At 37.7% G+C, this 17063-nt stretch overlaps 1 protein-coding gene across 1 annotated transcript in view; it reads left to right on the plus strand.

The window, feature by feature from the left end:
- Window positions 1–11044: 11044 nt before the first annotated feature.
- The window catches only part of rnf17 (ring finger protein 17), a 38814-nt gene continuing 32795 nt past the window's right edge, over window positions 11045–17063 (plus strand). Inside the window, exons 1-9 of the mRNA XM_085248472.1 lie at window positions 11045–11126; window positions 12349–12461; window positions 12865–12962; window positions 13771–13849; window positions 14100–14189; window positions 14675–14778; window positions 15027–15195; window positions 15364–15440; window positions 16597–16671. Coding sequence (XP_085104598.1) covers window positions 11060–11126; window positions 12349–12461; window positions 12865–12962; window positions 13771–13849; window positions 14100–14189; window positions 14675–14778; window positions 15027–15195; window positions 15364–15440; window positions 16597–16671 — 872 coding nt within the window. The 5' untranslated portion in view covers window positions 11045–11059. The remainder of the gene's footprint in view (window positions 11127–12348; window positions 12462–12864; window positions 12963–13770; window positions 13850–14099; window positions 14190–14674; window positions 14779–15026; window positions 15196–15363; window positions 15441–16596; window positions 16672–17063) is intronic.

Below are 17063 nucleotides of genomic sequence, written 5' to 3' on the forward strand. Positions count from 1 at the left end.
AACTAGTCCATGCATTCATCTTTAGTAGGCTTGATTACTGTAACAGCATCTTTACAGGTCTACCTAAAAAATCAGTCAGACAACTACAGCTCATTCAGAACTCTGCTGCTCGAGTCCTCACTAAGACCAAAAAAGTGGACCACATCAGTCCAGCTCTGAGGTCCTTACACTGGCTGCCTGTCCGTCAGAGGATAGACTTTAAAGTTCTGATGCTGGCCTATAAAGCTCTGAATGGTTTAGGACCAAAATACATCAATGACCTCCTGACCCAGTATGAACCATCCAGATCCCTCAGGTCATCTGGATCCGGTCTTTTATCAGTTCCCAGAGTCAGAACCAGACACGGAGAAGCTGCATTCAGCTTTTATGCTCCTTATATCTGGAACAAACTCCCAGAAAGCCTCAGATCAGCTGAAACACTCAGTTTATTTAAATCCAGGTTGAAGACTCACCTGTTCTCAGCTGCATTTGAATAAAGCACCAAATCCACACTTTAAGCTTAAATTTCAAAACTTACATTTAACTACTGATTTTATCTACTGTTCTGATTTTATCTGTTTTGATTTTATATACTGTTGTTTGTTTGTTTGTTTGTTTGTTTGTTTGTTTGTTTGTTTGTTTGTTAATTAGTTAGTTTATTTGCTTGTTTTAATCAATTTTAAATCATGCTTTTTATTTGTTCTTGTTTCTAATGTCTCTGTAAAGCACTTTGAATCACCTTGTTGTTGAATTGTGCTATACAAATAAACTTGCCTTGCCTTGCCTTTCAAAGCAGGATTATAATACTGTGTTAAAACCTAGGGACCACTGGCAGGAAGATCGGAGCAGATTTTTTATTATGCAGAGAGACGAAGCTTGACAAATTAAATATACCCCTTTCATAGCAGGCTTCTTGATTTGTCAGAGCAGTAAACGCGCAGGTGAAACCAATTTTGTTAATTATTCCATCAAGCGTCCCAGTGAGCCAGCGTTTACAACACAGAAACCTGGAAGCAACCCAGCTCAAAGGAATGCAGTAATTTTAATGTCATTAGTATCACCTCTTCCTGCTGTGACAAATCGAGAGCACATTCCATTAACTGTACTACCATATTATTTACTGTGCCAGAAATGATTTAATGTGTCCCAACATTTAGTGTGTCAAACGTAGTATGCTAAAAGTGCGGAATGTCCAACTTCATTGGGTCATATTTTGTTGCAGCACACCAGAGCACTTTTTATGCATTCTGCCCAAGTATCATTTGCAACAGCTATATGTCTAGTAGGGCTCAAAGTTAATGGTACGATGTTATGATGAAGTAGTGTGTCCTAACTTTAGCAATACTGTTAGTACAGCAGTACTTTTCAAGGGCAGCTGCATCATCATCATCATCTTTATTTATAAAGCACTTTAAAACAACCACAGCTGACACAAAGTGTTGTATATTGGAACTGTAAAATAAAATTACATGAGATATAAGTAAAAACCAAATAAAAGAAGAGTGAAATCATTAATTAAATAACTGGTTAGTTTATTTTCACCACATTTTACTTAAATTTAAATTTAACTAACTCAAGCAAACAGCTGGAAAAGTCAAAAATCATGTATAAAGATTTCTGTGATGTCATCTATTGTTTTCTGGGCTATTGTTTTAAATCAATCTTAGTCTTTTAAGCAGACATCAAAATGTATTTTGTAATGTGTTATAGATTACTATTCTAAAAGAAATGCAAGTTACCTTTCTTTTCACCTGTAACATGTCCTGAAATGCACTGTCAGATAATTACCAGTTAACAGTATAAACCTCATGCTACAGTCACACACACTGGCACAAATCCCTGTACGACCGAGGACGCATGTACCATTTTTACAGTGTTTCAATTTAAACACAGAGCCAACAACACAAAGCAAAGCTGAGAACCTGCCTAAAGAGACTGATGCATTCACCACACTGATTCAACAATACAAACATGTAGAGTAAATATATACAGTCCAAATAAAAACACTCGTTAGGCTACATTTAAAGACATGCAAGCAAGGAAAAGCATTTGTATTACATCAGACATTCATAAAATATTTTATCAGCATAGTGTGTTTAAATAGAAAAACAGATCTTTACTACTCCCCACCATAAGGTGGGAGGGGTAAAGTGGCAAAAGTGGGGCATGAAACCTGAAAAGAATTAATGTTACATGGTAAGTGTAAGAATTGACTAAAAACCTTAATATTACCTTAACTAAACTTTAATGTGTATAATTCTATTTTACATTTATTTTTGACCAATTTAAGGACCTGTTGCCTGATTTGAGCCTAGTTCTGCCTCTTGCCTCACAAGAGTAAAAAGTAAATATGAAATAATCGTTGTGCATCATTTAGCAAACATTTGTTTCAATTGTTGATGAAATCTTTGCATTATGGCTGATGGGTGTAACTGTTTGAGTGCTTCATTAATGGTTTATTGCTTATAGTTGTATGCTCCAACAAATATCTCAAACAGGTATATTTGGTGGGCTAAACGTTGTACAGTTTATGTGCTGCAAACCAGACGTTGTTTGGAGGATCCCCAAAACTTATTCCCATAACATACATTAATCCAGTAATTAACTTTGTAGCATTTTCTTTTCAATTTGGGTCTTGTGATAAGGCAAATCACACAACACTTTGATATCTTTCCAACTTCTTCACCCCTTCTATCGCCCACCCATGAAGACCAAGACTCTCAGAGCCTCTGTCACACCCAGGGCAGCCGAAGCACACCATCACACTTACACATGTTCTCACTCACACAAAAAACATTTCTCCTTCATGCAAACTCCCACATAGATCCAAATCCTGTGTGCCAACTGTCCCGAATTCCAAATATTGAGGATGAGTCCAAAGCAACAATGGTCCAAAAGAGTTTGGTCAAACAATGATTTTATTGAACACACGCGTGGGGAGAGGTACACTGCAACACACTCAGCATAGGTCTCCGCCCAAAAATACACTTCAGAATGCTTTTAATATATCAGGGTTCCGCCCCTTCATGCGTCAGATAAGAATATGACATGCATCAGTTACAGTTAATGATTACTAGAAAGCTAAAAACAGACAGAGAAGTTCCTCTTTTCATCACATTCTTCCATACATTGCAGTTTGTTTCGCCCTTCAGATGGTCCCTGGGGACTTACAATTTTCTTGACTCTTCTTCTGTCACTCGTTACTAGGCAAACTCAAATGCAGTTAGAAGCTAAATGAATTCCAGGCCTTCAGCCTGGCCTATCTTTTAAAATCATTTGTGTTTGTAAGCGTGTATGCTTTTAACCTTCTGCTGCTCCAAGTCACTTACACAATAGATCGTCGCGCCAAAGAAGCTTAAGACCTTAAATAGACTGAGCATCAACTCTTCATGAGCACTATTTGCAATGTGTGTATAAGATGATTATAGCCGCACCTTTAATAAAAGTTTTAGTCTAATGCCAGTGGCTTTAATAAACATTTTAATGCAATGCTATTGATGAAAGCTGTTTAGCAGTTAAATATTTTCTTTATTCCCACACAACCCTATCCTCACCCTGACAAATGTGCCATATCAATGCTGAGAAGCAGGTCAAGCATTCTGTAAGTGCAGCAAAGTGAGATAATTACAACACAGACTGCTCACAGCTTCCTATTAAAGCACGCGGCCCCATCCGCACCCAAAATGATACAGCCCCCTCCACCCACCACACACACACACCATCCCGCAACTTAAAACATCCTGTTTTGCAGAGGACAGTGGCCTCTGGTGCAAAAAGCTAAGTGGCAGAGGTGCTGAGCTCTTGTTTTTCTTTTTCCTTTTTTTCTTAGGATGGACAGGTCATGAAATGCTTAATGACAGACCAGTAAGTCAGTATGGCTAACGAGATGATCTTTCATTTTCCCTCCCTCTCCCAAATCCTTCTCCTTGATGTGATTTTTAGCTGGTCTAAAAACTATGCCAGCTTTCCAAGTCACTCCCAATGACTGGTACCCATTCATCCACCGCCTACACCTCCTAACTACGTCTTTGAGCATAAAGGATTAAGGTTTGAGTGTGAAGAGAGCATGACCAAGTGTACATGTGAACGAGTGCAGGTGATCATGTGTATGAGTAAGGAGGATGGAAGAAATAGGGAGAGGCAGCAAGACTGAGGTAGGGTGACTAAGGGTTCATAGACATAGACACTAAGCCTGACTTTGAGTTGTTTTTAACAAGGGCTTTTTGGGATTATCTGGTTCTCTCTTAAGAATAGCTGTGCACTGCTGACACTAGTGTTATAGTACAACACCGCAGATTCTACTGTGCGCAGTGTGAACAGAAAAACGAATTCTGCAGAACAATCCTGTAATAAAAACTACCTAGTTTATTTAAATCATGATTGATTATGATCAAATTTTAAAAGCTATACCAAATATACCAGTTGGTTTTCAGTCACTGAGCCTTTAGACTGTGCTTCACATCAGAAGCATCTTTTTTCTACATTTAAAGGGTTGCGCATTGTGAATTTGTGGGCTGAAACTGACTGTCGGTAAAGAGTTCTACTGTAAAATCCGGACAAAATTTATGACAAAAAGTGGCCTGTGGCCTGTATCAGTATTACATATGTACCTGCAAATCATTATGCCGTCATGTCCTGAAGCACAGTGCACACTTTAACAGAAACGTTCCTGCAAATTTGTCCACCTTCCACTAAAGAAAAGTCAAATTAGAGGGTTGTTGCTTTGATACAATGCCGAAGCAAAGTTATTAGTAAATAATGTCGAATTAGAGCAAGTTTCGGATACAAAATTTCTGGGTGTGATAATAGATAACAAAATCTGCTGGAAACCTCATATAAAGTATGTACAAGCTAAACTGTCAAGAAGTGTCTCCATACTGAGTAAAGTTAAATATTTTTTGCCTTCCAAATCACTCCGGGTACTTTACTGTTCACTTATATTGCCATATTTGGAATACTGTGCGGAAATTTGGGGAAACACATATAAAACTTCACTTCAACCAATATGTAAAATAAAAAAAAAAGCAATCAGGATGATTAGTAAAGCTGGATATAGAGACCATACTAACGCCATGTTTTTGAAATTAAAAATATTGAAGTTTATGGATCTTATAAAATACAAAACGGCAAAAATTATGTATAAAGCTAGATACAATATGTTACCAAGAAATATACAGAGGATGTTCTATGACAGAGAAGGAGACTATGAACTAAGGGGTAAATTGAATCTGAAGATTCTTAAAGCACGGTCAAATGTTAAAACCTTTTGCGTAACTATTTATGGAGTAAAACTGTGGAATAGCTTTACTGCAGAATTACAGCAATGCTCAGGAATTGGCAAGTTCATAAAGACACTTCGAAAATTACTCTTGGAAGGATATGATATTGAAAAAGACAATCACCCATTGTATGTATAAATATGTCAACTCGTATTTAAATTATAAATATCGTGCCACCCTTGTTGATATAAGTTTTCTTGTGTATTGTGTGGAATATGTGATGAGGAGAATTAGGTAAATATGTGGGATTAATAAGATGTTGAGCAGGGGTAGGAGTTAATAAGTATGTGCATACTTCTTCCTACTCCTTTTCAGACCAGACAACTGTTATCTCATGTTAGACGAATGTGTTTTATTTTATTATATTTTTCTTGTTTGTCTGTACAAATACGTGTGTGTGTGTATATCTACACATATATTCATATTCGTAAATGAAAATACATGTAGACGAGTATATATTGGTTTTTTTGTTTGTTTTATTATGTCTGAAATAAATAAAGATACAAATACAAATACAAATTACAATCACAGAAGCAACTCTTCAGAACAGCTCTTAAGTAGAGCGATCTAAAAAACACAACAGTGGCAGAAGTAGTACAGAGGGGTGCAAGGACAATACATAAAAGGGAAGATATGTCCACAGTTATGGGTTTTAGTTTTAAAGGTCAGAGTCATGAAATACACCTTGTAAATATAGCTGATAAATGGAAAGAACAGTCTTCATGTCTCCTAATGAGTATGAACTCTACAAATACACAGATCAGCCCAAAGAAAAAGGCTAAAGACTAATGTTTGTTGTCTATAGTTCTGGTCAAAGTTTGTGGATCAGAGAAAATCCAAAATAAATCAAAACTTGTTTTGGGGTTTTTTGGTCACAAAAGGTGTATTGTGTGCAATCATTCCACCCTGGAAAAATGTCTGATGGGCTGGTCTTAGCATTTCAGAAACTACTGAGCTACTGGGATTTTCCCAATCTCCAGAGTTTGCAGAGAACGGTCGGCAAAAAAAAAAAATCCAGTGGGCAACAGATCTCTTGGCAAAAATTGCCTTGTTGATGTCAGAAGAGGGAGAATGGCAAGACTGCTTCAGGCTGATAGGGGAGCAACTTAATAACCAGGGTATGAAAAAGATCATCTCCAAATGCACAACAACGTTAAACCTTGAAACAGATGGGCTACAGCAGCAGAAGACAGCACTTGGTGCCACTCCTGTTAGCTAAGAACAGGCAACTCAGGCTACAGTTTGCATGGGCATACCAGAACTGGACAATAGAAGATTAACAAGACATTACCTGGTCTGATGAGTCTTGACTTCTGCAGCAACATGTTAATGGCAGTATCAGAATCTGGTTTGACCCATCCTGCCTTGTATCAAAAGCTCAGGCTGTTGTTGGTATAATAGTGTGGGCAATATCCTCGGCATACTTTGGTCCCATTAGTACCAGTTGAGCATCATCTAAACACCACAGCTTGCCTTGATGCATGCGCAATCATCCAGGTAAGTAAATCCCAAAAGGTTGATCCTGTTTATGTGGATGTCGCATTTTCAGTGGGAGAAAACGTTTTGTTACTCATGACTTGTTCAGTCTCAGCTGACTGCAGCTTTCCCCAACCTTATAAACAGTACATTTGCACAATGACTGAAACCAGCCCACTGACAGAACAATTGTCTGTGAGGTAAGTACCTATCATTAATTATACCATTATACCTGAGTATTGGTGATGACCATGTCTATCCCTTTATGACCACAGTGTGCACATATCCTGATGGTTTGCTTTTTTGTTGTTTTTTTCTGGTTATTCAGCATACATCTAACTACTTATGAAAAACTTAGTAATGCTAGATTAAAAGGGAGAAGTCAAAGTGTTCCTGCAGTAGCTTAGACGATGACCTTAAAAGGTTGCTACTGAAAGTCTCTGGAAGCTGTCAATTGGAAATCTGTAAGCGATGGATATAATGTGTCCATTTTGAGAGTATTGTGAACAAATGTGAAACACTCCCCACCCCCTGTATCATCATCATTATGTGAATTTCTGCGGTCACTACACATAAAAAAGAGCAGCCCTATTTCTGTTTGTTTCAGCTGACCTGAATCTAATTGTAACAGCTATATTCAGGCATATATCTGCCAGTCAAAAACAGAAATGGACTTTGTCAAGGCCAAAAAACATTATGCACATGTAAAAAAAAATGTGCATATCAAAATACATAAAGCAGTATAACCTTTCAATAATTAAAGCATATCTCTTGGAGTATTATTCTACCTAATGGGATAGCCGGTCTTTCTGTGGCCAGACAAAGAAATTACAGGAGGTACAAGGAAGCGACTGTCATTTGGCATCGCCTATGCTCTTTTCATGCTTTGACCAAGTGGCCTGCGGGGGTCAACCACTTAAATCCTTGCTTTGGATGTCTACTGACCTTTCCTTGTTTTCTTTTCTTTTTTTTACTCAGTCGGTCAGGACCCAAGTGGAGGGGGTAGTCGGGGTAGGGGGGGTGGAAATTAATGGTTCAGTGGGGCTTCCTCAAAGATTAAAAAAAGATAAGAGGTTCCTTGGTAGAAAAAAAATCTATGATACTTCCTTAAAAAAAAATCTATATGCCAGATGACTGCATCAAGATCAATGGTTTTGTTTGTTTCGACCGACTGATTTTTAAAGTACACGTTCTGAGTCCAGTAACATCAATACTCTGACCCGGTTTACCCTTAGAATGAAAGACACAAGCAGGATGGGGTGGTTTGTGTTTTCTTTTAATAAGACCTTTGAAGTACACACAAATAGACTGCTTTCTATAGACATCATCTTCTGTCGCATGAAGTGACCCACAATAACCGATTTGGGAAATAGCCGAATAACAACAATAAAGTGAGCTGATGGTTGTTCAAGGCTTGTTTGAGGCATCTCGCTAGAGCTAATAAGACAGCAAAGCTTAATTAAGAGCATCATTAATGAGTGAGTGATTTGATAAGGTTTTGGGGGTGCAAAAGGGTTATTGTTCCTAAAGAAACACGAGGAAAATCACCCGAGGACGGGAAGTGACCCACATTTAGGAAGAGGAGCGATGGGGGGACAACCCCCATTCCCCTATCTGGCGCCCCTACATCCTCCCCTGGGCAGCCTGCTGATTGGTTCATTACTTGCGGTAAACACAGTTACAACCCCCCCGCCACAGTACATACACATATATGCACATATAGCCGTCCCTGCCCCCTTCCAGTCTGCCTATTATCATCCTGACCGATGTTCAGATTCCTTCAGTCGTCAAATCAGACTCATCATATTCTCTCTTTTTTTTTTTCTTTTTTTTTTTTTCTTTTTTTTTGGCCTGTCCCGTTTGGCTCTTTTACCATCAGAATTGTTGTCTAAAGGCAAAGAAAGATGCCCAACGGATTTACTTTACCAAACTGACCATCCCAGCCTTGCCGTAATGGTCCATTTGATTCACCTTTTATTGTTTATTTTATTTTCACTTAATGAATACGGGACAGACTTGACTGGGGGAAAGAAGGGGAGAAAGAAAGAGGGAAAGAGAAACAGCTGAGAAGAGGGACGGGGGAGAAGGGCAAAAGACAAAAACCAACAGAACGGGCAGAGAAAAAAAAATCATCATATTCTCTTCATCGATTCAAAGTGCAGAAAGGTAGAAATATTTATTTGTTTGGTAGAAAGTTTTGAAAACCTGCTTGCAGACAAAGAAACAATGTAAAAAAAAAAGAAAGAAAAAAAAGATTCTTTCAAAGAAAAAGAGATTTCATTTTTCTTTGGTCACTCTTGTAAAATGAAAGAAAAATAATGAAGTACAAATAACTTTGCAAAGAAATGCAGAGTTACTACAAACACTGACCATTAAAAATGCAATTTCTTTCTTTTCTAGAGTGTCTCTTTTGTTTTCTTAATTTAAGCAATATTTAAACACTATGTCAGATGCACTTGTAGTGCTACACATCCTTGAGCCAGTGTTAACTGATCTTGGATCTTGGATATTCTCCTGACTCCAGGTGTTTTTATATCCCTGCAGGCTTGTGACACCTCAAAGGTGATCTGCTTTGACTTGAGATCAAAGTTAGGAGATGCATTAATTCAGACACTTACAGAGGTGGGAGTTATGCTAATAAAAAACATGTATTTCATGTTGTTGTTTGGAGGTGAATCCTGCCAGCTCGTGATGAAAAGTCCCTCTTCATGCGCTGCCATTTTATTCCGCCCTTAATGGACCTGGAAGGATACTCTCTGAAGGTTACATTTTGGCAGTGTTGCATACCAGATGATTTACCTTTACCATCTGATGTCTCTGCCTCTCTGCTCTCCACTGCCTTGTCACTCCCAGTTACTGCTGCTTCACTGAGTAGCTTGCCATTGTCCTCGGGCAGCGGTGCTGCTGGCAGCTGTGCTCAGATGGAAGAAGGGGCAAAGTGCTGCCATTAGAATTGCTGTGAAGACTTGAAAATCGGTTCAAGAGAAAACAAAAGAATACATAATACAGCAAATAAGAGGAATACATATTGTGAGAGAAAATACAGAGAAAATACAAAGAAAATACAAGAGATGGGTGAGAAATTCAAAACATTAAAAACAAAATTATACAGATTCATATTATTCCAACTTATGCAGTTTGTACATTCAGACCTGTGAAACACATCTGAGCTTCCAGTGGGTATTTAAGCATTTTTCAAAACATCCACACACACCAGAGATGGGAGATGATGAGGTAACTTCACTAAGAAAGACAAGGCAGGAGAGGAAGAATAGAGTCTGCCCAGTGGCATTTGATAAACCAGAAATTTTAAGCCTACATGTAATTAATTCATATTATTTTAATATAATAAGATTATTATTTGCTTGACCAGAGTGAAGATGCTAAATCAGTACAATTTTTTTAACACAAGCATTTGTCCTTATAATTAAGCGAGAAATCTCCCCAATGTTGCCACCTATGACACACACTTATCTGTAATGTTTAACCTAGAGGGATGACTAAAGGGATAAGAGCAGATCTATGGGGATATTCACAAGGGTGAAATGCAAATGGTCATTCCATAATCAGTCTTTTTAAATTACTTTAGATAAGAAGAAGAAAGAATGTCAAAGAGTGTATCTGCGCAAACACAAGAATATATTTTTCCAACTCGTCCGTTACGACTCTGCCTTAATCTTTGGTGCCCCCAAGTGTTCACAAAAAGTGTACAAAATCAGGACTCAATTTTTCAGCCTTATTGCCTCAAATTGTATGTCTAAGGTTTATATTTCAGTAGTTGCTGATTAAATAGCCAGTGAGTGAATCCGATCTCTATTTTCTCATCTATGGTTTAGATTTGATTTCACAAAATTATACAGTTTTTATAAATATTTACTTTTCCTAGAATGGATGTGAACTTGTAAGGTAATTTTGACTCAGGCTTGGAACAATAAGGGTTAAGTAGATAGTTTTACAAAAATTTGGCAGGAAGTTTGGCACTAGGTTGGTTTTACTGCTAATGATTTGAAGAAAATTGAAGTTTCAGCTATTTAGCAATTACTTTTGGCTATCGTTTTGCTTCTTTGTAATTATTATTATTATTATTTTATATTTACTCTATATGACTCTAAAAAGTGACTGCCTGTCTTATATAATGGATATTGATGCAACAGAGCATTAAAGCAATGTAGTAAATTAATAACGGTTCTGTAAATAAAAGTGTTTCATCACTCAATGACGCAATGAACATGCCTGGGCAGTAAACGCACCTGCACCGTCACGTGACAAAGAAAAACTGGAGAACCTTCTCGATAAATCAGTTTAGGGAAGGCAGTTCAACAAGGATGGACAGAGGCGAAAACCACAGCGCTGCAATTTGCAAGTTATGTGGGGAGGCCTTCACGCTTCCTGGTAGGGGTTTTAAAATGTTTTTCTTACAATTTAATACTCGTTAACACACGTTATACCGTCTTACATGACGGTATAACTTACTTCTGTTCGCTAGCTAGCAGCGGTATCAGTTAGCTAAGTTAGCTAATTATGCAAATTTGTTCATATCAAACTTTGCCGAAAACCGCTAACTGCAAACTTATGAATTTTTCAGAATGTGTATTCTTCTGTCATGTAGCGACCTAAGAAAGAACTAAAATTGTCAAGTATATTGACCGAGCCCGTAAAATTTTTTTAATTGGGACAAGAGAAAAACATGTCTCAAATTTTAAATTTTAATAAGTTAAAGTTCGTAGTTACGTTTTCCATATGGCGTTATAAAAACCGGTATAGAAACCGGTACAGAAACGCCCTTCAAATATGCTATGACTGTTGGTGTTGCATAGCTTGTCCACCAGATGGCACTTTGCAATCCTGTTGGCAGTATTTCATTACTGTAATGGTCATGACACATACAGCTTCTATGTTTTTTAAAAAACAGTATTATTATACATAATAATTCGTTTGATTTCATATTCAATGCGATGTTTCACTCTCCATTTGCTGTTGTTTCACGTGTCATAATCGACCTACGTTGCCCATAAATAACTTCATCGTCACCAAAATATGTATCCGCAACGTAATTTTGTTCGAACTTTGTTGAAAAGGGCCACACTAGTTGTTGTACTAGTGTAATGTCACAAGTACAACAACCTGCTGAGCAGAGCTGACAGAAAAAGAAAATCAGCTGATATATCAGATTTTTTAATATATTTCGGTATCTGTCTTAGTCGACCACACGTAGTTTGTCAAAATTGGTATTACTCCCAGATCACGTTACAAGTGTTGGTGTGTCCTAGCACAGAATAGCTCTAAATTCATTTAGACCAATACAAAGTTTTAGGTCATAAATCAGCTGCAGTTGTCCATATTTAACCTCTGGATTAGTTGCATGTCATTTAGCTAAACATTGTCTTAAAAAAACTTAACTACAATGTTTCCTGTTTCATTCATTTTTGAAGTACTGTGTCCAGAACAACTAAGCTAAATTTGGGTAAATTACAGACTAATGTATTCAACCAGTGATAACATTTTGTTATGATAAGATCTCTGTATTTTGATAATATATCTTTTTAAGATCAAAGATCAGGGGAACAAAAACAAAGTTTATCCCTTTTTTTTTCTTTTTTCTTTTTTCTTACAGAGGATGATATCCCCGGCAATCTCCCCCGTGTGCTTTTATGTGGCCACATCTATTGCACATTTTGCCTGCAGTCTCTTGAATGTGACAGTGTCATCAGATGTCCGGAGTGTGAGGTAAAAATTGTCTTTCCATTCAGTGGAGGCCACAACTCAGTTGTTGACAGTAGCAAATTTAAAAGGATCACTTTCATCATAGATTACTAAATTAGTGGCTTATTAATTTGTAAAGCACTTCACGTATAAATGTGAAATGATTACTTTCCTTAAGGGTAGGTGTAGATGTGCAAGAAATGCTAGAAACACATGGCTGTTGTCTGTTGTAATGTCACTGGATATTTTAGTAGTTTTACATAACACACATTGTGTTCGAACAGACCGAAAGTAGCTTTTTCTTTATTTTTTTTTTTTTCAAGCTAAATCAGCAACAGTTGCTATTGATGTGGTTTTGCATCAAAGTTCTTCATTGCAGAAAAAGTCAAAGGGTGATTGTAAGCTATCAAATTGATCCTCCCTGCAGGTTGTGTCCACTCTTCCCGAAGGGCAAGTGTATGGTCTGCAGGAAGACAGCAGAATCATAGGCCTTATCTACACTACTAAAATGAATAAGATGAAAAGGTAAGATGCATCTCTGACTATTGAGCTAACCCACTGCTGTATCAGAAGTTGAATGCTAGATTAGATGAAACTTTATTAATCCCTCGGGTGGGTTCCTCCGGGAAATTCAGTGCTGTTAAGAATTTTGCCTCCTCTGCATGTAATGAATGTGCCATAGATTTTACAGTATCATTAGAGAGTCTTTATTCTCCCCCTGAAGGGAGGGAGTATGTTGTCAGTTCAGTTTGTTTGTCTGGTTGTTAGTAGCCTAGCTCCCACAGTTTTCAGTTGCCCCACCCTGGGGCGCCTCTGTCAGTGTGCCCCAGGGTGACTGTGGCTACAGTGTAGCTTGTCATCACCAGTGTGTGAATGGGTGGATGACTGGATGTGTAAAGCGCTTTGGGGTCCTTAGGGACTAGTAAAGCGCTATACAAATACAGGCCATTTACCATATTATTTTCAAATTTTGTGTGACGGTAGATACCAATACCAGTTCAAGCTGATTTATTTTGGTGAAAATCAGGTGAAGGGCACACCAAATGTGAAAATCAGTAAAAACTTTATATTACCCACAGTTTTTAATAGATCATCTTCAAATTTCACATCAATATAATAGGACTTAGGTGACATAAGTACCTAGGTTGACAGGGCATGGAGAGAGCTGTACAACACTTTTTTTTTGTTTTTTTTCTTCAATACAATGTCACAATGATGCCATAAAAGGCTGATGTCATCATTTTGTAAAAACAACATCATAAAATATGAAGTTGAGCTCTCTGCGTACTCTTGTTATGATAAATTTTCTGGTATTTCTCTTCTTAAACCTCAGATGTGACAAATCAAAGAATCGCAAAAAGAACAAGGCATCACCATCCACAGACACTCATGTCAGCTCTGATATGGAGCAGGTAAGTTTGGGTGAGGTTAGTAGTGGAGAAAGAAAGTTGTTTTCTCATCGCACATTGACACATTGACTGTGTTAATGCAGCATGTTATGTGAGATGACATTCAAGCATAGCACTACATGTTTCTTTCTCAGGTTACTGGCATAAATATTTGATTTATTCTCATTAGTACATGCTTTTAGTACTAACCACGAATGACTGGGAAATATTTAATAATTGTTGAATTAAAATTTCTGATGCTGATCTTTTCTAGCCAGCTGATATTGAGAAGATTCAGAAGACTGTAGATGAGGCATTGGCTCAGGCTGCAGAAACTCTTGCCCAGCTTGTGCACATCCATGAGGTAAAAGCTGCATTCCATACTTGTCTTTTTAAAAGTGGAAGCTGTCTTAAATGAAAACATCCAAAAATCCCTTTCTTATATACCACACCTGAAACTGATTTCATAGTTGACAGTTGCAAAAGACACCCCCCCCCCCCCCCCAAAAAAAAAAGGAAAAAACAAATGTAATGCTTAAAAGCTCACAACTGATAGAGCAAATCATAACTAATAAGGTTTATTAGCAATAGGTCCTTAACATTGATTTTGTGGGTTAAGTGTTGCTCCCAAGTCTTTGAATGATAACTTAGGCAAATTGTGTTTTTTATCTTTTATACGCCGCCTTTATATTTTAACAGTGTCGTACAACAAGATAAAAACAACCTGAACACATGTTGTAGAATATTATCACTAACTGTTTGTTATTTAACATAACATTAATTATAATACAAAAAATGTTCTTTGAGACTGTTGTTGGATTTGCAAATAAATGTTTTTCATTTGTGCAGACACTGACGACTGGTCTGGAAGAACAAGTGAAGAGAGAGGTAGCTCGGCTGGAGATGGAGATCAAGCAAGCTGCAGACAAGGCTTTACATGCTGTTCAAAACTGGTATGGATGTTAAAGTCTCAAAATGTAGTTCAATAGAAAGGCTTTGTAATGATATCCTGTGTTCACCTTTGGAAAAGTGGTTTATCAGAGTTTCTTAAGAGCTTGAAGAGAAGGGGACTGGACTTCTTTAAAAAGAATTTTTTTTTGTTGTTTTTTAGTTTTTTTTTTGAAGGTTTTTCATCCAAGAAACATCTTTAGGTTTTTTTTGTTGTTGTTGTTTTTACTTGCTTTAAAAAAAAAAAAAACAGGAAAGACTCACAGATGAGCCAGCTGACAGAACTGGAGACAAAATTCTCATCCAGCCAAGCAGCAGTGCGCCACATCCAGGAGCGAATAAAGGCATTGGAGATTGCCATGCAGATGGCCAGAAAAGTGCGCTGTGTCCCCTTTTTGGAGCAGTACTGCATACTAAATAAGGTTTGTTATTCTTACATACATCCTGACAGATTCCTCCTCACACAGTATATGTCAAATTCTGTAAAATTTGTAACAAATTGATGTGACTTCACCTGCTGCTTTAATAATTTATAGTAAAGAAGACAATATAGTGAATTCTGAAATATGCTGATTCTCTTTGAATAATAGGTATTAGAGACACTGCAGGCTCCAGTGGATGACCAGTTGATTGATATGAAATGCATTACCATGGGGACTGGAATGAGGTTTGTTATTGTTTGGTTTGTAGGGGACATATATAGAACACTTCGGTCGTGTCCAAATTCATGGGCTGCATCCTCCTGAGGACGCATTTGTTGACCGATTACGTCACAGCGACACGCCGAAGGCTGTCCAAATTCGTAGACTCCTCCGAATGTAGCCGACAAATGCGTCCTCCTTTTCTCCTAATTTGAAGGATGGGTCGGGTGTGTCCTTCGTGGCCCACCATATCCCAGAATTCATAGCGTGGCTCAGCCAATTCCAGTTTTCAACAATGGCGGCCGCTACTAAGTTTTAAAATTACTCTTATTAATCTTTCTGGGTCACAAAATAAGCTTTTAACATATTTTCAGGTGAGAATGTGGGTGTGTAAACTTCAAATATCTGCTCTGTTTATCAAGACATCGCATATTTGCAAAAGTGCGGCAACGTTTTTGGAGACGTATGTTACCCACCAGCTCGATAGCTAGCCGGGAGCTCAGGGGTCACTGAAGCTGCCGAGAACGGCACAACTCCCGGCACATCATTTTCAGATCACTGCGGACTTTCGCAACTCAGGTTAAACGTAATATAAAAGTCACTTAGACAACCTAAAAATGTTATTGTTTGGCTTTTTTCAGTGTTTTGTTTGTTCGTGAGTAAATCGGTTTGGCTGAGATTAAAGTTATTAAATTAGATAAAATAAACGTTTATTAATCCCCCGGGTGGGTTCCTCCTTGGTTTTCACACAGCTGAATAAACGTCAAACAGAAAACTGATCAAACAGAAGTGTGAGATGGTTGAGAATTTACGCCAGTGTCCTGTCATATTTTAGATAGCAAGGAGCAGACGGCTGAGTTTATTAAACTCCACCGAGACAGCGGAGTTTAATAATCAGAAGGCTAGACCGTCCAATTCCACAGCCGTTTACTTCCGGCCTACCAGATCTTCTGAGGACCTGGCCCACGTAGACCGCGAAGGCCCCTCAGCAGGATGCAGCCCATGAATTTGGACATGACCTTTATACATGAAACAAGTTCTTTACTGTCTTCCCAATAGTATATTGACATATTAAAATAGTAACAATAATGTGTGCAGGAAAGTGCGGGAGTCTGAGTGCATGAGTGATATACTTTTATCTCTACATATTTTAAAACTGGGATATCTATGTATGTGTTGCAGCTGTGTTTTCCAGTTAGAGTGTCTGAATGGGAATTTAGCATTGTCCTTGAAGATGGAAGTCAGCGACCCAAAAGAGTGAGTGTTTAATTTATCCCTTATAGATTTCCACTTGTATTCATTATTCCCTTTCAAGTGATTTAAGATTTGTCTTACCTTTTTTGTTTGTTTGTTTGAGCAGTTGAGAAAAGAATTGTGCCATAGACTTCTATATGCAGAATATGCATTAATTACAGCTAATGGTCTTGTACTTACTAACTTGTACTTTACCATACATAACTGTGCAAGTCTTAAGTCACCCTTCATCTTTTAAAAATATTTTTATTAGGGAAAAAATGGGGAAATGGTTGCAGAGATTTATTAAGATGTGTAAACATGTGCAAATACAGTAAGCCCAAAACTGAGTTCCTACAATTTTAACGAGTTTGAAAGTCAACATTTGGTTCAACCCCCTTTATTCTTTGACACTG

Source organism: Mchenga conophoros, linkage group LG16 (assembly GCF_057382185.1).
Source record: "Mchenga conophoros isolate Kocher_MC1m ecotype Shallow Benthic linkage group LG16, M_conophoros_male_GT1.1, whole genome shotgun sequence".
Classification (NCBI taxonomy): Eukaryota; Metazoa; Chordata; class Actinopteri; order Cichliformes; family Cichlidae; genus Mchenga; species Mchenga conophoros.